Below are 26,457 nucleotides of genomic sequence, written 5' to 3'. Positions count from 1 at the left end.
AAGGCACAGTGTCAATGTTCCCTGCTTCTGGAGGGAAGTGAAATGTAATACCTTCAAGGTCTAACATCTGCTTCTGGACATTCTACTATTTTATTTTATTTTATTTTATTTTATTTTATTTTATTTTATTTTATTTTATTTTAGGGAAGGGTCTACAGGGTGTTCAGGGTCTCACTACTACATCAGACTCATAGGATCTGCCTGTTTACAGCCTCCCAAGAGTTGGGATTATGGGCGTGCATCACCACACTCAGTCTCAATTGCCATCTCAGTGTGCTCTGGGGGCAGGGCTGGCACAGCAGGCCCAGGGACTGAACCCCTGGCCCCTGTGCCTGTCTGTAGGTGCTTTAGTCTGCTGAGCTATTTGGCCAGCCCTTTACTTTTGATGAAAGCCTTCTCGTTTACATCCTGTCAAAGCTGTATCTGGAAAGCCCATACTCACTGTTACCTAGAAGACAGCCATTTATGCAATGTATAAAGGACAGAAGAAAACCACTCTGAAACTGAAAACCTGCGGCACATGGAATATTTCAGATTACATATTCCTATTCCTGCCATTCTGTCTGTCCTCTGTGCTCTTCTGCCCACCCACCTTTCTTTCTGTACAAGGGACTGAATTCAGGGCCTTTGTGGAAAGCTATATTCCCAGCCTTTTCACTAAAATTTTATTTATTTATTTTTTGGTGGAACTGGGGATTGAACTCAGGCCCTTGCACTTGCCAGGGAAGTGCTTATTCCACTGAGCCATCTCCTCAGCCCCCTAAAATTTTTTTAAAAAATCTTTTATTCATTTATTTCACTCAGGGTCTCACTATGCAGCTCTGACTCATAGTGATCCCCTGCACTTGGATTACAGGCGTGAACCACTATGCCTGGTTCTGGTGTGGCATGCAGTACCGGGGATTGAACCTGGGTCCTTGTGCTTACTAGGTAGGCGCTTAGACAGCCAAGCTATCTCCCCAGTCCCCCTCTTCATTTTTGATATAGTGCCTTGCTAAGTCACCAGGCTAAGACTGAACTTGTGATCCCCCTGCCTCAGCCTTCCAGAATGCTTGGATAACAGTTGGGTATGCCATTTTGCCTGGCTTGCATTTCCCTGACTTTGATCAGAGTGGGCAGCAAGATCTATCCAGGGTATTCACTTCTGACCCTGCAGGAGGGGTGCTGGCCTGCTCTGTGACTCAGTGGCTTCTTTATGAGAAACCCCACATGGGAGTCATTTTATCATTAAAACTTAGCAAAGTACCATATCCCCTAAAAAGCAGGTCTTTTTCTTTCTTTCTGGTAATGAGAAAGGGTCTACATAACCCACTGCAAAGCTCATGGCCAAACTAAGCTCAGACAGGCACATGGTCCTTACAGAATAGTTATCAGTGGATAGTCTATGTCCATGATTACTGATTTATAGCTCCCTGGCCTCAGTGTTTTGTTAAACACAGACTTAAGCCTCGGAGTCTCTGTGGGAAGTTAGAGCATGGCAGGCAGTGGAACAGCCACTTGGAAGAGTCAGAGCTGCCCCTGGGCCTAGTAGAGCCTGGTAGGCTGGCTTGGCCACCCACTTTTCACTGGAAGCACGTTCTGCGGAGACGCCGGCTGAGCAGGGGCTGGCTCTTGGTGCTCCAGCAGCTTCTTGCTCAGGATGTCACTGAAGAAGATGCGGATGAGAGGCACTCCCCACAGGAACTGCAGCTGTCTGGTGACCAAGTGCATTGACTCGTTGAGGCTAGGAGAGAGCAGGAGACAGGCACGTCAGCTCCACCAGTGCCTGACTAGGGACAGCCTACTCCACTTCCCAGTGAGCCGTCCACTTGGAGGTGCAGCTTAGGCCTTGTACTCAGTACAGAAGAAAAGATACTATGAAAAATAAGAAACGGAACCAATGAACTATCACTGAGGGCTAGAGGTACTGAAGGCACTGAGTCTCTATCTGTCCATCATGGTGCCCAAACTTCCTGAGCTGCCACAAGCATTACTGGTTCTCCCAGACCCACAGACTCCTTGTGTCCCAGACATCTTGAGGACAGTTTCCTATTGCCGGATGGACAAAAGCCTTCTCAGGCTGGCTGTGCTGCCTGCCTTCTGGTTGGGCTGCAGCCGTGGGCCCAGATCTCACTGACTCGGCCTCCTCAGCATTTCCTCACCTCTGGGTCTATTCCCTACTGTAGACTGCACCCCAGTTCCACCCTCATTGCTGGACCTTCTTACGTCCCTTTAGTGCTCAGACCCTAAACTGGCTCTCACTATTGTCATGAAGGCGACAGCCTCCACCTACAGAACACACTCTGGGCCTAGGAGCAGGCCTTTCCGCAGTCTTGTCTGATCCTTCTGGAGGCCCTCTGATGACTGTCTCCCATTGCAAGTGAAAAAGCCAAGGTGAAGCAATCATCCAAAGGCACTCAGGGAACAACAGGCAGGGAGCTGAGATCCTACTGTCTAAGAAGGGGCGGTGTTGCCCCATCTAGTTCCCCGATACCCCTCCAGACTCCAAGCACACATCACAGGTGGGGACATCATGATGGGTGGCCTGTCCTAGCAATAGTTTTTTAAAATGAATAGGACTCAAGGATGCCACTTAGGTATAAGGAAAGGGAACAAATCCAGGGATTCCCTCCCCTACCCCCACTGCCTGCTAGGGACCCCACGCCCTAGCAGACATCTGACTAGAAAAGAGCTGGATGTCAGTGACCTTAGCTTCATCTCAGCCCAGCAACTCATGTGTGTGATGCTGCCTTACTTGATCTGTAGTCTTCCATGCTAGCGTTTGTAACACTTTAGAGTTCTCAATTAAAATGTTGAAAGTTCATATCCCATTTCTTGAAAAGGATCTAGGGTAACTATGAACCATTTGCCTTTTTTCAGTATCTCCAAAATAGGGTAATCCAATCAATCAGTGAAAGGGATACTGAAGAAAAAATACCACTAGATGAGGTTCATAACTTGAAGATCTTTGGTCAGTGTCAGCCATCTGGATGTTTCTCTAGGTGACTCTCCTTAGGCCCACTATACATCGTCAATCACTTTCCTCTGTGGCCCCATAATCTCCTTGAACAGAAAATTTGGGACACCACTGAGTTACAGGATGTTACAGCACAGGTTCTCTTTTGTCCTGAGTCCTCATTGACCTTGAAGGGTCATAACTTAATAATGAAAAGAAGAAAATGCAAAATCTTTTTTTTTTTTTGCTCCGCATGCCTTCAGGGCAGGTTTGGCTGGCTTGAGTTGTGGGGATCGAACCACAGCAACCTGAGCCTGATTGCTTTGTTGAAGCAGCCACTTAAAGAACTGAGCTAAGGGGCAGGCCCCTAAAATGCAAAATCTTACACTCACTTTAATAAAAGAGTATCAGCACACAAAAAGATGGAATTTTATTTTCTTTTGGTATCTCTATCTTGTACAGGGAAGACACACTATTTTTGTTCTAAGAAATAAAACAACAAAAATGGAGGAAAAGAAGGGGAAGTAGTAGGGAGACAGACAGACAGCAGTGCTTACCCGTAATCCACAGATTGGGAGAACCAGCCGAGGACAGGATGCCAGTGGGTCAGGTTGGATTTCTTCTGGGACACATACTTCTGACAGTAGCACAACATCTGGGTGAGCAAGCTCACGAACCCATCTGTTTCCTCCTCTAGCACCTGGGGGCTGAGGGAGCCCAACTGTAGGATGTTGCCTGCAAAGAGAGAAGGCGGAGCCCTGCTCTGCCTGCACAGGTAGCTGCAGCGTAGGTGCAGAGGGGAGTCCGTGTGAGCAGACCACAGCACAGTGCAGAAGCCAGAAAGAGGTGAACCTAAGCTCAGGTCTTGGCTCTGCTGCGGATGAGCTGCCCAGACCTCAACCTACCTCTTGAATCTGTTTCCTTATCTGCGAGACTGGAATGATTCCCACTCTCCAAGAGTATTATATTAAAAAATATAAAATGTCAGATTCACAAAGGTATATGATATTCACTTAGCATAACACCTTAATTACCATTATAAGAATGACACAAGAAATGACAATAACTTACTGTCTTGGGAAATCACTCTTCCCAATGTTTACCAAAGTGCTTTAATACCCCTTGGGAGAAGTCTCTGGTCAGATACATCCCTTGCAATTTAGCCACAAGAATCTTTTCCCGTCTCAATTTCTCTTCAGGGATTGAAAGTTATGCATCTGCACTGTTTCTAAGTAATTCTCCCCTTAACCCCTCCTTTGTTGATAATGGTAACATTGTGAAACAGGTAAAGCAGGTATTACTCTGATCTAAGCCCCACCTAAGCATCCCCTCTTTTCTCCCTTGAAATCTAAATTATTTGGCAACTCACGTTTTCATTTTTCCCTTAATTGTCAGAAAGCCAAAGGCTGAAATCGAATATCCACCTACAGTCCATTTCCATATAATTTTTAATTTTACATGTCTACTTTAACTGGATACACTTTTTTTTTTTTTTTTTTTAAATAGTAAGCACTTGAAACTGTTATCCAAAACCATGACTAATATCTAAACAGGTGAAAAGCAAAAGATTTGGGCTTCTTCTGCTGGCCTGAATCAAATTCTAATCTTTTATGTATGCATTTGGTGCAGGGTCTCACTACGCAGCTTGGACTCATAGTGATCTTCTTATCTTAGCCTCTTCCCCAGTGCCAGGATTGCAGGCCTGTGCCACCACGCCCAGTTTCAGAGGGTGGCACAGTGTGGGGAGCCGGCATGGCATGTAGTACCAGTGATCGAACCTAGGTCTTTGAGCTTGCCAGGGAGGCACTTAGACTACTGAGCTACCTCCCTGGCCCCAGAATCAAATTCTAACTACCGATACTCACCCATTACACAGAGCGTATGGCATCCTTCTAAATTTTCACATATATCAAGGCATCGATCTTCATCTCTTAAAAATATGATGAATTTACGAAGCATGTCATGAGATTCTAAAACCGTGAGACACTGCAAACAATGGGAGACGTTAGGTGGGAGAGGCGTGACCTCGAATGTTCTCGGATCTCTCCCCAGGTATGTGGCACAGGTTCCAAGCACCGAGGAGAACAAGGACAAAAATGAGAACCTGCTTCTTTGGGCAGCTCACATAAATGTGCCCACAGTGGCTACTGGCTTAGAAGAAAAGTAGGGAAGGAGTGAGAAGTAGCAGAGAAATCATTTTAACTTTTTTTTTTTTCAGAACCGGGGATTGAACTCAGGCCCCTGCGCTTGCCAGGGAAGTGCTTATTCCACAGAGCCATCTCCCCGGCCCCTTAACTTTTTTTTTTCCCCCATAATTTTATTGCGCCCTTAATTTTTAAATAATGAGAAGAAAAAACCCAAAAACCACTTCGGCTTTTTGGGGAAATTCATGAAGTCCACTTACCTCAGGGGTCACGGTACTGAGATGAGTCACGAGCGCAGGCACAGACATGACGTGGATGAGGAACGGCCGGATCAGATTGTCGGAAAACTGTGCAGCGACCACAGGGCTAGACACAGACAGGGCGGTGTACTCAGGCAGGGACATAAAGAGCGATCCCGACAAAGCCCTCCAACTCCTAGAAATTATGCTTCCCAGGACTTCTGGGAAAACGACAGGCTGAAAATGGTGATGTCCACCAGGGGAATGGTTATGCCCATGACAGTAGAGCCATATGACACAAGACTGTACAGCTATGAAAGACCAGTTTGGGCTCAGTGTGGTGGTGCATGCCCATAACCCCAGCACTCTGGGAGGCCGAGGCAGGAGGATCACAGCTCTGAGCCACTACTGGGCAATCTCGCAACTTAATGAGACTCTGTCTCAAAATAAACACAAAAGGGCTGGGGATGTAGCACACAGCAAATGTCCTAAGTTCAGTCCCACTATCACACACACTCACAGAAAGAAAAGTTAATTTTGGAGTTTTACTGACATGAGAAAATGTTCATGTTGTACAAAATTGTAAGACACACATGTAAACAAAGACATAAACAGGAGAGGAAAAGGACTTCTGGAGGATCTTATTAGAGTCACATTTTCAACTGACTGGTGCTTACCAAAGTGCCCACTTGATGACTCATCAATAATTCATACTTTACTTTATTTCAAAATATACATAGTCTGATACTTTTATAACTATAATCTCCCCCACCTTCTACCCTCCACCCCCCATACGGGTTCTCCCTGGCCCCCCCGCCCCACACTGGGAATTGAACCCCGGTATTGTCTGTCATCCAACTACATCTCTAGCCGCTTTTATTTTTTTATGTATTTAGTTCAGGGTCTGCAGGGTCTCACTACATAGGCTGGACTTGTAGTGATCCTCCTGTTTTTAGCCTCCAATGCACTGGGGTTACAGGCACACCATCACACCCAGTCTCAATCGCTATCTCAGCCTGCCCCAGGGGTGGGGCCAGCACTGCACACCAGGGATCAAACCTAGGCTGCTGTGCTCTGCCTAAGCAGGTGCTTAATTCTGCTGACCTATCTGGCCAGTCCTATTCTAGCCACTTTTATTTTTTAGTTTGAGATAGGGTATCTCTAAGGTATTCAAGCAAGACATGAGCTTGGGATCTTCCTGCCTCAGCCTCCAGCAGTGCCAGGATTACAAGCCAGGCATATGCCACTGTGTGCAGCCTTAAACTGCAGAACTCTTAGAAGAAAACAAATATGTCTTTATGACATTAGGTTATACAATCACTCAGGTAAGATACACTGAAAGCAGACAAAAGCAAACATAGATAAACTGAATTTACTAAAAAAGAAAAATTGTGGGCTGGGGAGGCTGAGACAGGAGGATCATTAAGAGTCACAGCTGCATAGTGAGACCCTGTACCAAATAAATAAATAAGTTAAAAAAAATCTGATTGAAAAGACACCACATGAAAAGTTCAAAGGCAACCTACAAAGTGAGAGGAAATATTTTCTAATTATATATTTTAGGGAGCTTATATCCAGAAGATAATAAGCACACAAAAAAATGGCCAACATCCCTAGCCATCAAGAAATTTCAAATCAAATGACAGTGAGATACCACATCACATTTACCTGGAGACCTACCAAAAAAAAAAAGAAAAAGAAGGAAAAGAAAAAAAAAGACAGATAACAAGTGTTGGTGAAGACGTGGAAAACAGGAACTTGCATACATTCCTGAAGGGAATATAATATGGCACAGCCATTTTGGAAACAAGTCTGGCAGGTCTTCAAGAAGTTCAGCACCCACGACTCTGCCATCCTACTCCTAGATGTACACCCAAGAGAAATGCAAACGTAGGACACAGAAGCTTATATATAAATGTTCATAGTCACAAATTCTTAATAGCCAAAGAATGGAAACAGCTCAGATGTGGAAAAACTATACAATGGATTATTTGGCTGTAAAAAGGAATTAATTTCCAACTCATGGTGTGATATAATTGAGCCTGAACACATCATGCAAAAATGAGGAAAGGGGGGCTGGGGAGATGGCTCAGTAGAATAAGCACTTCTGTCAAGTGCAAGGGTCTGAGTTCAATCCCCGGTTCCACTAAAAAAAAAAAAAAAAAAAAAGAGGAAAGGCGGGAACAAAAGACTGTATGGTTCTATGTGCGTGAAATGATGAGAAACAGGCAAGCCCAAAGGGACAGAAAGTCACCAGCTGCCAGAGGCTAAGGAGAGCACAAGGGAGAGCGGGACTGACGAGATGGAGCGGCTTCTTCCGCGGGTAGTGAAAGGCTCTCCCAACTGGACAGTCGTGATGGTTGCACAGCTCTATGAATACACTGCACACGAGTGAGCTGTGCACTTTGTGTGAAATATACAGCACTAATTATTTTATTTTTCTGTGTCATTTTGAGACAGGGTCTCGCTATGCAGTTCAGGCTGGCCTTGCGCTCCCTTTATACCCCAGGCTGGTCTCGAACTTGCATCGATCCTCCTGCCCCTGCCTCTTGAGTATAGTGATTACATGTGCACCACCATGCCCAGTGTGAATTATATTTTAATGAAGACTTTAAAAAAAAAAAACCTATCACTTGAGAGACCAGGTAAAAAGATAACAAGAACTTACAGGGGAAAAAATGGTTTTTAGCTAATGTGTGCACAATGTTACTGATAGTCACACCACTGGAATTCGTATCACACACTTTTGCTTTCTAGAATATACTTAAAAAATTTTTTTTAGAGATGAATATTCCAACAGCAACTGAAAACCCACTTATCACAAGGTGCCAGCACTGCAATTAAATCTGAATACTAAGGTTTAATCAGTATTAGGTTTAGGGAAAAAAACAAAGCAAAAATAACCCCTCATACATTAACATCTTTGTGTTACAAGAAAACATGTGTGTCATAGGTTTGCTACCAGTTCTAACCACTGCTTTCCCAGTGGCTCCATGGAAAACGACGCCAAGGGGTGCTGACAGACACGTTTCACCATCCAGAAATGAGACTGGGCCATTCCATGTCTGCATCTGTTTGGGCTGACATCCCATGAAACAAGCATAAGGGCTCTTGTGCCCATGACGGAACTTGTTCTCAGCGCTTCCAGTGAGGTGTGCTGTGGATCTGCAGGAGCGGCAGGGCAGGGGGCGCCTCCCAAGCTGCCTTGACCTGGCACCTTTTCCTCAGGAGTTCTTACCTGCTCCCAAGCCAGCGATCCAGTTTATGACTATTTTGGACCCACTGAGTTTGACATCTGATAGTTCCTGGAACTCTCCAAGGAAACCTTTTGTTTCTTAGGTACTGTCCATCAATAAACTGATTAAGTGAGGGCAAGTATCACAGCCTCGCTGCCCTTCCCTCCCCCAGCATTCCAGTCTGTGCTCTAACATGAGGCCTCTGTCTATTTGCTTGCCCCGGGCCAAGCCTCTGCCAGCTCCTAGGTTTCCTTTATTTGGTCAGTTAAGAACTCAAGGGAAAAGTGAGTACATCTGGCCACCGGCAGCCTGACACAATTCATTCTGAATACTTTCCCTCAGATCACACTGCGAAAGTACTCATGGGTACAGACAGGCGACTCAGCATTTCTTACCGCAGTGCTAGAGAGAAGGCCGCTGTTAGAGTGCCTTTGAACAGACAAGGCCGGGATCTGGCCAGGCCTCGGGTCAACAATACCTGAAAGCAACATTTAACTGGTCAGAGGACAATACCAATTTTGTAGATGTTTATGTAATAAAAAAAGCAAATACTATAAAAAATAGAAGCAAAAATTGAGTATAGAATTTTATTCTACTATTGAATCTTTACTTTAAATATATAGCTTTTTTGCTTGTTTTTGAGACAAGGCCTCACTATGCAGGACAGGCTAGCCTTGAACTTACAATGGAGTCCTGGCAGGCCTTGAATTTGTGGTGATCCTCCTTCCTCAGCCTCCCAAGATAGGATTACAGGAATGTGTTATTAAACATAGCCTTAAATATTATATTAATAATCAGATTAAAAAAAACCCACCCAAACCTAACAGTTGAAAGCTGGGTTCGAGGGCACAGACCTCTGGTGCCAGGTATCAAGAGGCTGAGGCAGGAGGATCATTGCAGTCCAGGGGTTCTGAAGAGCGTCAGCAACATCAAAATCTTATCTCAAAGAAAGAAAAAGCCAGGCACACAGTGCATACCTAGGAGGCTGAGACTGAAGGATCACAAATTGAAGGTCAGCCCCATGAAACTTAGCTACAGCCTATCTTAAAACAAAAAATGGAAAAGTTTGGGGCTGTAGCTCAAGGAAAAAAAAAAAATCATCAGCTAATAACAACAATACTGACTTCAATTTCAAGACCATGTTAGTGAGAAGTGGTTCAAGTAATAGTATCTGGCAGAGGTTTCATCTACTGAGATAACCTGTGTGCAGATCACCTTTTGTTATCACACTACCTCATAGGGTTATTATTGAGCAGAACCAGCAACGAAAGCAGGAAGCAGCCCACTGCAGGGGCAAGCGGAAGGGCAACAGCACACAACTTCTCCAACCCAAGAATTCCACAGCACTTTTAAACAGAACCAAGCCTGTGGGGTGGACAGAAGGCCATTGGAGGGCACAGAACTAGAAATTCCAGACACCAACAAAGAAGGCACCTGAAGGAACAAGACATGAGACCTCCTTCCTGAGTTTAAATTTCAAAAGAATGGGTCACCCTTGAAGCTGAAACTCTATCATCCTTGTTACAGGGATCCCAACACCACTGTCCCTCTTTCCCTGGAGCACTGGTGACCCAAGGCAGGGAAAAAGAAGGACACTGGGCATTAAACTCTTCCTGCAGAGTGTTTCTATGTGAGAGCATCAGATGGGTGCAAAATCTAACTTCAGGCACTGAGGAATGGTGGGCACATCTTAGGGGGTGGCATCGCATACCTGCAACACAGAATAAAATCCATGCTGGTTGAGATGTCCCATTATATTCGCACAAATGTGGTTCATGGCAGGTCGAAGGTTCTCACCTAAATGAAGAAAAAAGTTTGAAAAAAAAAAATCTTGCCATCATGTAACTTGTTTAATTTGGCCAGAAGATTATGCCCCAGTTCCAAGACTGTAAGGAAACGTGATACTGACTGGCTTGGTTCCGAGCCCTTCCGTCTCGTCGGAACACACAGGGAAGCTCTGCTTATTCTGATTCTCTCTCTCCTGGAAGGCCTGGGTCCAGTGTCATTTCTTGGGTGCTGGGTCCCTTCCTTCCTCCAGGGAGAAGGAATGTTGCTGGCCTCCTAGCTCCTCTCTGTGCTAGGGGGTAAATTCCCTGCAGGGCTCAGAATTCAACAAGTTTTTATTTTATTTTTTTGGTGGTACCAGGGATCAAACTCAGGACCATGTGCTTGCCAGGCAAGCACTTATTCCACTGAGCTATCTCCCAAGCCACATTTTTTTTTTTTCTTGGTGGAACCGGAGATTGAACTCAGGCCCTTGTGCTTGCTAGGCAAGTGCTTATTCTACTGAGCCATCTCCCTTACAACAATTTTTATTAAAAAAAAAACCTTTTGAACAGGGTCTTGCTAAGTAGTTTAGGGTGGCCTTGAGCTCCTATGTAGCCCAGGCTGGATTCAAACACACAGTACTCCTCCTGCCTTAGCTGCCCGAGTGCTGCAATTACAGGCATACAACACCACACCTGGCTCAACAATTTTTTAGGTCCTTGCGAGAGTCTAGGATGTCTACAGGAAACCCTCCTTGCTCGTCTGGAGCTTCTATATACATAGCTCTCCTGCTCTCAGTCTCTCCCTCCTCCTTCACTGTCAACACTCCCTTTCCCTTTGGCTCTGAGTGCAGACATCACTCCTTTAGGGAACTGAGCCTGAGGCCAGGAAAGGTTTCCTGGGTGTTGGGTCCCTTCTTTCCTCCAGGGAGAAAGATGTTGCTGGCCTCCTAGCTTCTCTCTGTACTAGGAGGTAAATTCCCTGCAGGGCTCAGAATTCAACAATTTTTTATTTGTTTTATTTTTTTGGTGGTACCAAGAAAATACCAGAGATATTCAATCCTCATGAATACTCTCACTCTTTGAGACTCTTCCTTCCAAGCACTTCCCGTACTTATTATCACTTATAGATGCATTTCAGATACAGCATTTGTCCAGACTGATTCCAAAATTTCTATCAAATTCCACAGATGCTCTGGTCTGTTTTATAAAATGCTGTAATATTTGTGTAGACCCTGCACACTTCCTCCTGCATACTTCAAGTCACTTGTAGATTATCTGTAACTAATCCAATGTAAATGTTATGTATATATTTGTTAAAATATATTGTTAGGGAGGGACAAGTAGAGACTTGTCCCTCCTTGAATACATATACATACATATATATATATATATATATATATATATATATATATATGTTCAGTACAGATATAATTTATTTTTCAAATATTTTGGTTGATGATTGGTTGGCTGTACCCATGGATAAGGATCCTTCAAACATGGAGGGACAACTATGTGTGAGTAACCCCTCCTTAACATCTCTACACTCTAAGCCCTGTAAGAATGACAGCATCTCTGATCACTACAGGGCAATTTTCTGTTCTTCTCATCAGAGTATTCCCAGTACTTGTGGGAACACAGTGCCCAGCACACAGTAGGCTATCAGCTGAATGGATGAATAAAAAGGAATCTATGAAATACATAAGGCTAAGGTAGCTTTACAGTATAAATTCTATGGGCAAAATAGAATTATTTGCTGTGTAATGATTTTCCACATGAAATGAGAAAATATAAATGACCATCATCATTTACAGGATGAGGCAGTGTGGGAATTGTAAAAAAATGACATCAGAAGAATCGCGCCTTTAAATCTAAGTTTAACAGCAGAGAGTGTAACAGACGACACGGCCACACTCTGGCTCCTGCCACACGGTCTGCTGGGAGGCTCCAAGGACATCTGTGTAGCCTCAGAGCCTTCCTTGAGGCTCATGGTTGGAATCCCACTTCTGACACAGGAGAGGAGGTGCCCTGTCTTCTGTGCAAATGCCAGTCAGGAAAGATTTTGAATGTCACGCAATTCCCACCCACCTTTTCCTCGGAGAATTTTCCATGTGGAAGTATCTGTGAAGGTGACAAGCATGGTGAGGTACAGTGTGATGAGTTTGGAGTCTTGTAAGATTTCAGGCTGGAAGTAGTAAAAAGAGGAAGATTAAGACTTGTATTTTCTAATCCCACTCCGTACAGCACCCATTTTACAGCTTTCTCGGGGCACTCAGACTAGGACAGCTGAGGCAGGACTACATATCCATTCTTTTTCTCTTGGGGAACAGCCACTGTGGAGCCAGATGGTGAGGACTTTGTCACATTAGCACTTACCCACGCAACCATTCTTGGGAATGCAGCACTGACCACTCTCTGGAAACAGGAAGACAGGGCTGGATAACCGTATGTGCATATGCCTGCCTGCGTGTGAACACTGTAGCAACTGGAAAAAGGCAACTGAACCTAAGTGGGGGTCTAGGCTCTGACTTCTTGTTTCACTGTTTATCAGCTATGTCATCCTGGGCCAGTCTCTTAAGCTCTCTGTGCTTAATTTCCTCATCTGCTGACTAGGAATAGTAACATGGTTTCCTCAGTGGGGTTGTTGTGAAGAACAAATGGATCAATGCATACAAGCACCATCCGTATTGCCCAGCACATGGAAAGCTTGCACGTTGTTGGTTATGATTATGACTGTTCACTGTTTCAACAGAGTAGGTCAGGCAAGACGCCTGACTGCTTTCCAGGCTCACAGACCTAAGCACACACACCAGGAAGGAGCCTGCAGCCCATGAGCTCAAAGACTAAGCTCATAGGGAATAAGGGAGGATAGTGGCCTGGCCAGGGACAAGGGAGAAACTGACACAACAGAAGTACACTTAGGTCTTCCTGGCTCCAGACTCAGAGCTCTTTTCTCCTAATATCCACTTCTACACACAAACTATACATATGTTTTTAGACTAGCAGAACCTCTTCTAAAAGAGAAACTGTTAGGGAATACAGATACAAACAGCAGGGAAAAGGATCTGCCTGGCTCAAGTGGAGGCAGGGGAGGCATGTGCTCGCCTGGCCCAAGGCATTCTAGCACAGCCTCAGGGCTCCACGGACCAGGGTGTGAAGACCACTTTTCCACGCCTCATGCCATGTCTGACAGGCTGCCTGTGGCTCGTTCACTGCCTTGGGTGGGTTGTGATTAAGACTCATCTATGAACACCACAATAGTGGGGGATGAGGCAGATCAGGGACATTTGTTCCAGTATGCAGGTAAAACCTGGGTCCTTGAAAAGCCTTTATCTCTGAAGCTTCTGCCTCCACAGGCACAGGACCAGCCTGGCCCAGGAGCAGTAGCACTTTGCTCTCCCCACTCTGGCTGCTTTGGGGTTGAGCTCAGTGTCTCACTGGGTCTGTAAGAGTCTTCCTGAATTTTTGAGCAGGGAGGGGGGCTTTCTTTTCCTCCTTGGTCAAAATAGCATGGATATGAGGCTGGAACCACTGACCGCCATGATTACAGCACAAGAGGATGCAGGGCCTCCAAAAGGGAGCACAGATAACGGAAAAGAACTAGAAGAATCTACAAGTCCTAAGCTTTAGTCATTCCCAGCTATTAAGTTTCAGAACATATTCTATAACAGAATGTTCTTTCTTTTTTAGCTTGTTTGAATTATTAACTTTGCTTGTGTTGGATTTCTGTATGTTAGCTCTAATAAGAGTCTGACTAGCATAACAATATAAATCATAATCATTACTTTTTTTCCTTTGGTACCGGGGATTGAACTAACGACCTTGTGCTTGCCAGTTAGGTGCTTATACTGCCGAGCTAGCTCCTTGGCCCTAAGTCACGATTACATTGAAACAAGAAGGAAGACAGGGTTCCCTGGAACTGAGACTATTGCACATGCAGTCAATGTTCAAGATATTACATTAAAGAAGGGCCACACTGACAGCAGCATCTATCTTGTTCTCTCCCACAGCAATAATTGTTTACTGGACCCTGAAATAATGCTTAAACAATGAGGGAATGATGAAGATTAAACCTATATACTGAAGGTTCCAGAAATGACAGACTGACAGGTTTTTTTTTTTTTACCTTGAGCTGCTCAAGAAACTCACAGCAATACCGAAGAACAGACTTGATCTGTTTAATCCACAGGAGAGTGAGATCCTTGGACAGCGCTAGGGACACATACCACACCTATGAGCAGAGGAGGAGAAATGTGACAGCAGTTCTAAGGGTCCCACTACACATGGTCCCACTGCTGGAACAGGATCTACTAGCTAATGCCAGTGCCAGATAAGTTGGCGAGGGTGAATGGGTGAATAAACGGTAAGCAGGACTTATTTTAACATAAAAGCAAAAATAAATAAAATAAAATAAAATAAAAAGCCAAAGATAAAAGATTTTTTTTTGCGGAACCGGGGATTGAACTTGGGCCCTTGTGCTTGCCAGGGAAGTGCTTATTCTACTGAGCCATCTTCCCAGCCGATAAAAGATCTTGTAAGGGAATGTACAGTCCTGAGCAAGAGGCAAGAACAGAACACAGCTTCTTGGACAATGATGACCAAGGCATCATTTAAACTCTAAATGTTTCCCACCTATCCATGATTTGTACGTGTGACCCTCAAGGGCCTGGGGGAGACTCTGCAGCCCCTGAGCCACTTACCTTAGGCTCGTTCTCAGCCTCCATGCTGCTCAGGATGCAACGGCACAACTTCTCAAATCTCTGCAGGGGGAGAAAAGAGATCATGAATTCTCACAAGCAACCAAAAATTGAGAAGACAGGCACACAAATGCAGGCAGGCAACCTGCCAGGTAACTCACATATGTGTCTCACTCAGCTCCTCCCTCCAGATGTGGAAACTGAGGATCAGAAGAGCTAGAGACAGGCTCTCAAATGACTGGCCTCGAGGCTGGGTGGTCCCTACAGAGGTGTTTCAAAACATGTATTTCACATAAAAAACCAGAATGGAGGTTTCTTTTTGGTTGTTATTGTTTGTTTTTGCAGTGAACGCAGGGCCTCAACCATAGCAGGCAAGCACTACCACGAAGCTGCAGCCCCAGGAAAGTGGTGCTTTCTGAAAACTGAAATTACATCTGAAAAATCGGGTGTGGACTAGCAGCTGGCAGGCAGCTGTCTCCTGCTTGTGCCCTGTGGCCTGCCATTTCTACGCATCATGAACACTGACTTTTGCCTCACAGTCGTCAGCTAAAGGTTGTGTCAGCCCTTTTATCCTGCTGTGCAAAGATGAAGAAAGCAGAAACTGCAAAACAGGTTATACTTTGGCTGTACTGCTTCCAGATCCACTCCTAAAAATGAGATGGGTCTGCAATTTCCTAAAATAAGGCCTGAGCTTGTCTGCGCACGGCTGCCTGAGAGGGTATTTAATGCCCGTGCACTCCTCCCTCTCTGCCCTGCTAGGAGCTCTATAAAGGTAGAAAGCTGTGTCTCATGTCCTTTTGGAGCCTCAACAGCATCCTCAGTACTATTACAGATAATTATCTGCCTCTCTGAGACTGTATTTTCCAGGTCAATCATTCTCATCCTGAGGGTAGAAACTAGCTTGGCTTGCCATGTATAAAATAAAAGCAAAGCAAAACAAAAACAAATTCAAATTAGTTACTAACCTGTACAAATTAGAAGATCAAGTGTGAAGACCCAGATTTCCAGTGTTTTGTCTTTGTTTTGGCAGTACTGGGAATTGGACCCAGTGCCTTCACGATGAATTATACCCCCAGCCCTTTCCTCATTTTTCATTTTTAGTTTTGAGACAGAATCTAAGTCACTAAGTTGTCCAGAGTACGTTCATACTTGTGATCCTTTGGCCTCGGTCTCCCAGAATGGAAGGACTATAGGCATGAACCACTGCACACAGCTTGTCTCTATCAAAAATCAGTAAAAGTCCATCATGGGAAGGAACCTAGCATGGGCTTCCCTTTGGATAACAGGAAATAAACCTCACTATTCCTTTTAATGTTATTACCACTCCTAAAAATGAGATGGGTCTGCAATTTCCTAAAATAAGGCCTGAGCTTGCCTGACACGGCTGCCTGTCAGTCACTGTTTCTTGTGATTTCTACTTTCCACCACATTTTCTTTAATAAATGTATTGTTTTATTTGGCAGTACTGGGGACTGAATTCAGAACCTTCACACTGAGCAACATCCTCACCCCTTTTTAATTTTAAGACAGGGTCTGAATTGCAGTTGGGCTTGAACTCCTGCCTCAGCCTCCCAAGTGCTGGGGTGACAAGTATGTGCCACCACGTCTGGCTTCATATATGGTGCCTTTTACTCATACACCTAGGTTGCCTGGCTTCTGCACGCATCTGAGTCCAACTTGTGTTTGTAAACGTGTGAAAAGGTCTCCAGAGGCCATGGATATAATCTCTATAAAATAGGTTCCAAGAAAACAAAAGCAGTGGGAGGTGGGGTAAAGTACCGCAGAGAGCTGCTGCACAGACAAAGCGAGTTAATACTTACAAAATGCTTATAAAAAGCCCTGGCATAAAGATTTATATGCTTGACATCATTATTTACCTCATTATCCTCTTTAATTCTGAATATGAACAGCAGTTTCCTGGCAATCTTGAAAATACAAAGTGCACTTCTTTTACTGGACCCAGAGTCATCGCCTTTTAAAAACTCATCAATCTCTCTCCTAGCGAGGGAGAAGAGCAAAAACAAAGACATTTTAGGTTAGGAGCTCACAGCATCTGGAATCACTGCATGGGAAAGCAGTCTTTTTTTTGTTTTGTTTTGTTAGTTCGGAGCAAGAGAAAAATGTGCTGAGAAGGTCCAGGCACCCACCTGATGCCTCTATGCAGCTGGCGCCGACACAGGAAACTCCGGACATGTGCCTGAATCTCCACGGCCGCGCGCTCCCGCTCCTTCTGAACCAGCCTTTCTTCTCGTGCCTGTCGGGTTCTGTCGATAAACCACGCTCTCGAGGTCTGAGATACAGTGAACATGTTTGCAGACTCTGCAAGGAAAATGATGAGAAGCTGCTGCAGATGGCTGTATGAAAAACATGGAACCAGGCTCAAGCGCTAAGGGTGGGCAGGGACTGGGGCAGCGGCACAGATGTTCAGGACCTTCTAGCACCTTCCAAGGGGCTCTCAGCAGCCATGGCACAACCCAAACTCCTACCAGTTCCTTTCAGGCAAGTCACAATGATCAAGGATGCTATGTCCTGTACTAAATGATTGTATTTTCTTAAGAGAGAACATACACAGTGCCTGGTATAAAGTACTGGGAGGTTCTATATAAGTTTGATAAAGGAACAAAGCACAAATCAAGCCTGCCATGAAGTTCCAGTTCAGGGATACTCTAAGTCAAAGATTCACAGATGCCGTATTTGAATTTTCTGGACAAGACCACCATATTGGGGAACAATAAGCAGTAAACTATTTTGCCAAGAAAAGGCTTGAAGAAAGAAAGATCAAACATGATTATTTATTGTCACTATTAGTCATCCATTCACTCAACAAATGTTTACTGGCACTTAAGTTGTGCCCAACACACAAAAATGTCTTTTACTTTTCTTTTGAAGGGGCCACTTTAATATTATGAAGGCACACAGTTTCCAGGTGTGGCAGCATAAGCCTCCAATCCCAGCTGCTTGGGAGGCTAGGCAGAAGAGACTGGAAGTGTCTGAGGCCAACCTGAGTAACCCGAGACACAGGTAGCAAGACTGTCTCAAAGGAAAAAAATTTTAAAAGGGCTGGAGGTGTACGCAGTGGGAATGGTTACCTCACACGCATCAGGCTCGGAGTTCAATCCCTAGGACGGCAAGGGACATTTGGCCAGGTGGGGGACAGGATGGAAATGAACCTCAGAAATCCACTTCTGGAACTTCCTTTACTAAGTTAAGTTACTCAAAGCAGTACCTGTGATATGACAGCATCTAGAATAGTTTGTGCTAGGCATCTGCCACACGAACACATCTGGGAATGCTACCAAACACCACCAGGACTGCCAACATGTAAGTCCGTCACTGGCAATTTCTAAAACAGTAAGAGCGTGCCTAACCACAGGAGAATGAGAGGGCTGGAGGAAGAAAGGCAGCAGTCCTGAGACCTTCACTCTTCTGGTCCCAATCTGAAGACCTCACCTGACAACCCATCCATGCAGCAGAAACGGTAGGCTAATCACTAGTGATCTTGCATAGGACATGCAGTTGAGGACAGCTTCTCCCATCAAAGAAGTTGTTTTTGTTTTTTCTGACAGAAGCAGAAGAAAAAGACTTAAGATTTAATTCTACAGGTATGGCCTTGGGCATATTACCATTGAGAAGTATAAGTAACAAATACAGTGATTGAAGTTAAAAAAAAAAAAGAAAAGAAAAAAACTTAGGTTCTATTTCATGTCTCATTTAAATATCAACACTGTATCTCCCCAGTTCTTGAAATGTAAAGGGAATAGGCTGAAAATAGTTCCAAAAGAGTTGCTGGATTAAAAAAGCTTTATAGGCTCTGGGATGGCAAACAAAAGTAACTGTGGTGTTGAAACATTAAAAAGCCACTGAAAATTTTGACATCTTTTAAGGTTATGGAAAAATGTTCACACCCTTGATTGGAAAAAATGGCTGCCTGTGAAGCATACAATCCCAATTACCTGATAGAAAAAACAAACACGCAGGTAAGTATCAAACAGGGCTGAAATATGCCAACCTGTCAAGACTGGTTAAGTGTGACAGCCTTGGGTCAATTTATAGCACAACACACACAAAAAGTCATTGTTTTGAGGCAGTGTAAATTTACGGGAAATCTTTCTTGTTTCTATTTTCTAGAGCACATACGGTAATTGGCACAGCACAGCAGCGTGTGGGATTTGGAATCACACAGAACTGAAGCCAGTACTGTAGAAGCTAAGTCCTGGTCTTTACTTGTTAATCAGCTCAAAGGTCCACCATGGGAACTGAGGTGGGTATCAAACACTGAAATGTTTACAGACCACAGTCAGTAAGTCCAATAGGTGAGTTACTTTTATGGATAGATTGTTTTTTTATGTATTTGGTACAGGGTCTCACTACAAAGCTCAGACTCATAGTGATCCTCCTGTTTTCAGCCTCCCCAGCACTGGGATTACAGGAGTGTGCCACCATGCCCAGACTCGGTCACTGGCTCAGTGCGCCTAGGGGCAGGGCCGGTGCAGCATGCCATACCAGGGATTGAACCCTGGTCCTTGCGCTTGCCTAAGCAGGCACTTAGTCCCTTGATAGACTGGTTTTTAAAAACTCTTCTGCAGAAACTCCCAGCTGTAGTCACTAAGATTCTTTGGATGGAGGTAATGCCAGCTCCCTAAACTTCTTTACTCATTAAGTTTTTTTTCTATTCTCAAGTGACTCAAACCAGTCCAGGCACTTGGGTTATGACATCCTTGCCCTGGTCATAACAGCTTCAAGTTCCTGAGCAGTGCAAAGCAGCAGGGCCCAAGTCACGAGCACAACATATGATCTCCCTAAAACAAGTCCCTTATTGGTGGGAGAAGCAGGATGGGGTTTACAGGGATCAGAAGAGGGAGTTTCTTCTAAATGGAAAGACAAAAGGTTGCAGGCAAACTGTGCCTAGTTACCTGTAAGCCTATCTCTCAAAAACTTTCAGTTCTCTCAGGGGACCTCAGAAGGTAATATCGCTTGAGATTATCATCCTCCCAACAACATCACATGTTGCTTTCTGTTTACATAGTCCATGTAGTTTTTCTTTTTCCTATAGAATTCCTCTACTTGCGTAACACGCACTACAGCTCATTAAATAAAATACACAATCAAATACCAGGTATTTATTCTGCTAAACATTATGGCACATAAAAGACTGTAACAGAAAAGGACTTGGACTGAAATGACTGGCCCATTTCTCTTCAGTCCTCTCATTTTGCCAATTTACTCATATATGTTTACATACATTACAATTATACACAAAATACAACGTTAGACCATTAACGAGTGGCAGGGTTATGATTTTAACACTGACAGGATTTAAACTCTGTACTACCTCTATATGCCTGTGACACCTACTCAAAATCTGTGTTTTCTGGAGCAGGCCAACTTAATGGAGAATTACAAAAACCTACGTCAGTGTACAGTATGGTCCCAGGGTTAAGTACCAGAAGTATTAACTACTGAACGGTTTTTTTTTCTGTATGTCGAGAAAAATTGCCAGCTTATGACCACAAAAATTTGTTTCAGACTATGTACCAGCCACTGTATAGATATTTAACTAATCCTGTTTTTTTCAACAGCTCTATCTTGTTAGTAACTTTTTTTTTTAAACTCAGGAATACACAACAGGGCTCAGAAAGCCATTAATATTAGTTATCACCTATTGAAAGCTACATTCTATCTAGGTGGGTGCTAGTGTCAATTCCATCTTCAGCGAGGAAAACGCAACATAGAGGGGACAGATTCTAAATTTGAATCCAAAGCAGTAACCTAGTGGCAAGTATACCACACAATATCTAGGACAACTTCACAGAAAGGCAAAGCGAAAAGAAGAACGCAAGGCTGCCCATGGGGCTAGGTCCAAGTCAAATTATGACTGTGATTTCTTTAGTAAGGAGCCGAGTTTTAGGTATGGTAGGTACAAAACGTACTATAAAACACTGTCTAGGAAACAAACCAATTACTGCACTTACAGAGGCGGAAAATGAGGGTCAGACAGGGTAGTAGACTCACCCAGGGTCACAAAACAAGCGAATATAAATAGAACTCCTGTTTCAGTGGCTCCTGAGGCTCAGCATCAACAACCAGCACCACAAATTCTTTTCGCCCAATATTAGTTCATTCATGAAAGGTTATTGCCTCAAAGAACAGAAGAGGTGGAAAGAGCCTAGGCGGACGAAAGCCAGTCCACAGACAGAACCTGCACCTCCAGACTCGGCTCCACAACCACCTCCCTCGATGTCCCCAGCCCCACCCAGAGTACAAGAAGACCCTTGTTCCCATTCGCTACCCGCAGGCTGTAGACCTTTATCCATTCGAGGCCCCGCGCTCGGGGTCCGGGCTGCAACTCCCACCGCCTCAGCCCAGTCTCCCCGACTTCTGCCAGACCCGGGGCATCAGCCAAAGACCCACCGCCATCTTGCCCCGGGGTGTTCGCTCTTCAAGATCCGCTGGGAAGCAAGTATCCGGTTCCGGGAAACAAAAGTTCCGCAGAGCTTATTTGCCCACGAAGGAAAACCTCCTAACGCCTGTCTTCTTCTCTGGAAGGTCACAAACCTGCACATTTAGGAGTAGGATAAATGCCTGACTCATCCGAGAGGATACAGAACCCATCCTGGAAGGGGAGGATAGAAAAGAAGCGGTAATATCTGAGACCACATCGGACACTTTAGGAAGACGTCCTCTGCGAGGCGGAAGTGGGATGAGACAGCGGAAGTTTCCGCCCCTGTCCCGCCTCCGCCCCCGGCTCTTGTAAACTGGGTGTTTCCTGCCGCTCGCAGTCCGGATTTGGCGACTCCGGCGTCCTCCGACTTTTCATGGTAAGGAGGGCGGTGTCCCCGATTTGGGGTCTCTCAGCGACGGAGGGGGCCGGGCAGCGACAAAGTAGAGAAAGAAAGGACCGAAGGGAGGGGGTGGAATGAGAACCGGTCGCGGTAGTTGGAGAGGCGGTTTGGGGGCTTGGGTGGGGGCGGGGTGGGGGAGGGGCAGAGGGTTGCGCTTTGGAGGGTCCCTGGCTGTTGAGGATCTGGGCTAGTGCTTTGGGATTGGGGCATGGATGTGTGTGTGGGTGAGTGGAGGGTCTCTTGAATCCTGAGTGCTTGTTTGAAGTGGAAGTGCAGATTGTGAGAACAAAGAGATGTCATTGAAAACACATTTGGGGTGGAAAATGAAAATTTGGGGGATTGTTAAAGGATGATAGTAGGTTGTGAAAAGAGCAAAGCGGCAATTCTTGGAGAGAGCGTTTGGTACCTCGTAGGGTGTCGAAAGCGTCCCTGGGTTCTAGGGAAGGGGCCGTCAGGTTTCCCTGAACACATAAGGAAGAGGGAACCGGCAGGCCAGCGTGTGTTCAGTGCTTGGAATTCCGGGGAACAGTGCTAGGGGTCTGAGGTCAGGGTACCTTTGCCACGCATCCACCCCCAGCTGGTGCCTTAGGTACTCAAATAGTCACTTCCGCGGAGGTCTTAGGTGGCCACACCTCAGGAACGGAGGTTGTCTCACGTTGCTGTCTCAGCTGTGAGGAGGTTTCTGTTTACTTGGGATCCTCAAGGGTCAGTTCCTTGAATCGCTCTTTGTTCCTGGGTGGCAATGACCAACGATTAGCCCAGATCATTTTCCCTTGTTTACGTTTGTCGCTTCCCTAGAAAGTGCAGTCATTAGGGAAGACTAGTTGTAATCTAAAGAAAAATGAGTCCACCTGTACTTGATTTTGACTGATTTGCTTCATTTTGTGCAAAATAAATACACCACTGAAGGAGAAGGCTATCTAAATCAGTGGTTCTCAAACTGGCCACTAGGCCGGAAGCAACTTCACCTGGGAACTTGTTAGAACTCGGCCCAGACTTCAAGCCCCAGCACAACGTGAGTATGGCATCATGCAAGCTAGTTAGAGGAAGGATTGCTTGATTTGGGCTATGAAATGAAAGGGGCATACAGAGTGGAGACAGACTTACAGTTTTTACGGTATTGACTCCTAGTTTTCTTTCTCTGAAAGTGAGATTGATGATAATATCTCACTCATTAGATCACTGAGAGAAATAGGCTAATGTTTGTATGCTAATCCGGGCCAGAACGTTAATTTTGTTGGTTGCATTGGGGTTGTCACTAGCAGTTTTATAAGGAAGTCCTGGATCCTGGATCCAAAGTAATGTTACAGTTGTGTGACTGATTCAGTTTTTTGATTGAAACAGAACAGCAGACTTTTGAGTTGTGGACAAGCTCACAATTTGGGAGGTGATTTTTTGCATAGTTTCTTTTTTTTAATTTTTAATTTTTTTTATTTTTTGGCGGAACTGGGGATTGATCTCAGGCCCTTGTGTTTACCAGGCAAGTGCTTATTCTACTGAGCTCTCTCCCTGGCCCCTTTGCTTAGTATCAACATAGTGTTTTTTAAACTTCCTTGCTGTAAGAGTCCCCAACCTCATGATTTTTTTAGTACATATCCCTATGATTCTTAAATCAAGTTAATTTGGGGCTGGCCAGCTAGCTCAGTTTAGGCAGATGCAGGGACTGGGGATTTAATCCCTGGGCCAGGGTGCACTGGGACAGATTGAGACTGGGTGTGGTGGTGCACGCCTGTAATTCCAGCACTTGGGAGGCTGTAAGCAGGAGGATCACTATGAGTCTGATCTATGTAGTGAGACCCTGTAGACCCTGCACTTAAAAGAAAAAAAAAAAGTTAATTAAAGAAACAGTCCAGTGATGCTGAGTCCTGAGTCCTGGAAGCATATCTGAATATTCTGAAGTGACTTTTTTTGGGAGGGGGCCAGCTCAGCCCACCCTGAAGGCAGGGCTGTTGTAGCATGTGGTGCCAAGGAACAAATGGCAGTCCCCTGCACCTGCCTGAGCTTGCCTAAGCAGGTGCTTTAGACTGCTGAGTTATCTCACAGGCCCTCTGAAGTGATTTTTTTTTGGCAGAACTGGGGTATTGAGCTCGGACCCTTGCACTTGCCAGGGAAGTGCTTATTCTACTGAGCCATCTCCCCGCCCCTAAAATTACTAGGGAATTTTTTTTTTTTTTTTGCAGAACCGGGGATTGAACTCAGTCCCTTGCGCTTGCCAGGGAAGTGCTTAGTCTACATAGCCCAGGTGATTTTGGTGGTTAGGATTGGGAGTAGCAGGTCTCAAATCTTGAAGGATAGAAGGAAAACCAATTACTGGGTGCCAAGTGCTTTAACATTCATTCTTTGAGGATTTTTTGAAGATTCCAGCTTTAACACTCCATTTTACAAATTAATAGACTAAGTTTCTGGTGAAGTCACTCTTCTGAAAATCAAGACATGGGGAATGGGGATTGCAGGCTAGGTTCGCCAGGCCCAGTCTAGCATCTCTCCACATGTGTCCACATGCATACATGAGGCAGTGCTGTGAGGATCTTTACTGTGTTTAATCTAGATCTCTGTTGAAGTCAAAAACTTTTCCATTTAAAATCTTTTTTTTTTCCTGCAGAATCAGGTATTGAACTCAGGCCCTTGCACTTGCCAGGCAAGCGCTTATTCTACTGAGCCATCTCCCAGCCCCAAAAGGGTTATAACTCTTATTTGTGCTCTTTTTAATTCTTTGGTACCAGGGATTGAACTTAGGACCTTGTGCTTGCCAGGCAGGCACTTATGCTGCTGAGCTGTGACCCCAGACAAGAATTTTTCCATTTAGCTGGTTTTATTTTTTTCAGCATCTGTACAGTTGCCTCTAGCCTATGACTCTAAAGCTATGAAGCAGAGGGTTGCTTTTATTTATGGTTTGTTTTTATGAGTAGGTTAGGAATTCACTGGGCCAGCAGAGCAAAAGGTAGGAGAGATTCTCTAAGACCATGGAGTTAATTATAGCCTAACTGAGGAGTATAAGACTTTTAAGGACAGTGGTTTGCAGTCTTGGTTATGTATTAGAGGTACCTGGAAGATTTTTTTTTTTTTTTCTTTTGAGACAGAGTCTGACTGTGTAGCTTAGGCTGTCCTCAAAATCACAGTTCTCTGGGTTCAGCCTCCTAAGTGCTGAGATTACAGATATGGGGAGAGTTTTAAATCCTTGTACCTCAGCTACACCCTGAGACCAATGACCTCAGAATTCCTCTGAATATAACTCAGATATTAGTATTTTTTCAGCTCCCCCAGTGAGTACAGTGTATGACCAGGAAGAGGGCCATTACTTGGAATCTGCAACAGTGTATTTGGGCAAATGGGAAGACGGGGACATGGGTTTACCTTATTAACTCAAATAAATTTTTGATGGAATAGAATCCAAAACCAGTATCTCAGGTGTTATTTCTCTGATTCTTGTAAACAGTTTTGCTCTCTCCTGCACTACCTCCCCAACCTTATTAATAAGGTAAACTTCTGAAAGGAATAAAACAACAGAATCCCTGTAGAGATGGCAAAGAGAGGCCTCAGTAGAGAAGTCTGCTGTGAGAAGTTTATTACCTACTGCTTGGTGTCTTCACTCCTTGTAACCCAGGCCTGAGAGCATGAACATGGCCAGAGGTTCTCCCTAAGGGCTTTCTGGGTATTGGGCGCCAGACCTTGGGAGGCATGGGCTGTGGGAAGCTTTAGGGCTTTCATTGCCTAACCTGGAGTCTTGGGTTTCTGTCTCTGTAGTTCAAGTTGGCATTAGAGCTGGAAACAGTCTCCAAGAGGAGATGCTTTAAGACTATGAGAACATTCCCAGATGATCATAATTTGAGTGTTTCATATTTGAGCCAGGGCTGATGCTGGGTGCTGTCTGTGGCCTCCATCATAGCTGGGGGTTGGCAGTGGCTGTTGTCCTCATTTGAATGATGGGAATAGATTCATATGTGGCAGGGGTTGGGCCTTAAATGCCCATCTGAGACTCTGTCCTGAGTCCTTAAACATACATTGCTTCCCATATTTTTACTTTTTTTTTTTTTAAAGGGGGAAGGAGGGGACTTTGCGCTCTCAGTTTATGTGTCATAGCTCTAAGTACGCCAAGCCTGAGGGGCTCCAGGCCAGGACTTGTCCATGTTTTTTCGCTTGCTTGTCACTGACTCACCTTTGTTCTCAACTTTGACTCACTTCTTGTCTGATCCTCTGAGCCATGGAATCTAAATCCATGAAATGAGAATAATGATAGCTGTCTTCCAGCATTGTTTGGATTTCAGCAAGTCACATGTGATGGTAAAAGTTAATGAGGAAGGGGCATGGAGGGACTGTCTAGAGTCCTGAAGTATTCTGTCTTGGTTGGAGTAGGATACACGAATAGTTCAAAATTCATCCATTGTGCACTTAAAATATACGTCATCATATGCAAATTATTTTCTTCTGAACCCCGCAAAAGTACACGTACTTTATGTCTTGTCTATCTTGTGGTAGTTGCCTTAGAAGATGGCAAGTCATTTCTCATAGACATCTTATTGTGTAACTTTACATCTGAAAAGGATGCAAGAAAAGCATTTTCTTTTTTTAAAATTTATTTGTGTGTGTGTGTGTGTGTG

General features: G+C 44.7%; 2 protein-coding genes across 6 annotated transcripts in view; one reads left to right on the top strand and one right to left on the bottom strand.

Annotated features, from left to right (window-relative positions):
* Positions 1-21,471, bottom strand: part of Ube3b (ubiquitin protein ligase E3B) — a 54,689-nt gene extending 33,218 nt beyond the window's left edge. Inside the window, exons 1-13 of one of the 4 annotated variants that reach the window (XM_023720960.1) lie at positions 21,307-21,471; positions 18,468-18,576; positions 17,165-17,336; positions 16,895-17,015; positions 15,021-15,080; positions 14,447-14,551; positions 12,409-12,505; positions 10,266-10,351; positions 8,950-9,032; positions 5,340-5,445; positions 4,801-4,921; positions 3,493-3,670; positions 1,560-1,723 (exon numbers count right to left, since the gene is read on the bottom strand). In XM_023720960.1, the coding sequence (XP_023576728.1) occupies positions 1,560-1,723; positions 3,493-3,670; positions 4,801-4,921; positions 5,340-5,445; positions 8,950-9,032; positions 10,266-10,351; positions 12,409-12,505; positions 14,447-14,551; positions 15,021-15,080; positions 16,895-17,015; positions 17,165-17,336; positions 18,468-18,483 (1,309 nt within the window). In that variant the 5' untranslated portion in view covers positions 18,484-18,576; positions 21,307-21,471. Of the gene's footprint in view, positions 1-1,559; positions 1,724-3,492; positions 3,671-4,800; positions 4,922-5,339; positions 5,446-8,949; positions 9,033-10,265; positions 10,352-12,408; positions 12,506-14,446; positions 14,552-15,020; positions 15,081-16,894; positions 17,016-17,164; positions 17,337-18,467; positions 18,577-21,287 lie in introns of all 4 variants that reach the window. The other 3 variants (XM_004636290.2, XM_023720961.1, XM_023720959.1) reach the window with 3 other exon arrangements.
* A 292-nt stretch (positions 21,472-21,763) lies between these two features.
* Kctd10 (potassium channel tetramerization domain containing 10) overlaps positions 21,764-26,457 on the top strand; it is a 26,775-nt gene continuing 22,081 nt past the window's right edge. For both annotated transcript variants that reach the window (XM_004636289.3, XM_012515811.2), the window contains exon 1: positions 21,764-21,835. In XM_004636289.3, the coding sequence (XP_004636346.1) occupies positions 21,833-21,835 (3 nt within the window). In that variant the 5' untranslated portion in view covers positions 21,764-21,832. The remainder of the gene's footprint in view (positions 21,836-26,457) is intronic.

Source organism: Octodon degus, unplaced genomic scaffold (genome assembly GCF_000260255.1).
Source record: "Octodon degus isolate 3935 unplaced genomic scaffold, OctDeg1.0 scaffold00079, whole genome shotgun sequence".
NCBI classification, from domain to species: Eukaryota; Metazoa; Chordata; class Mammalia; order Rodentia; family Octodontidae; genus Octodon; species Octodon degus.
The sequence above is the reverse complement of the archived record's forward strand: the minus strand, read 5'-3'. Positions and strand labels throughout refer to the sequence as shown.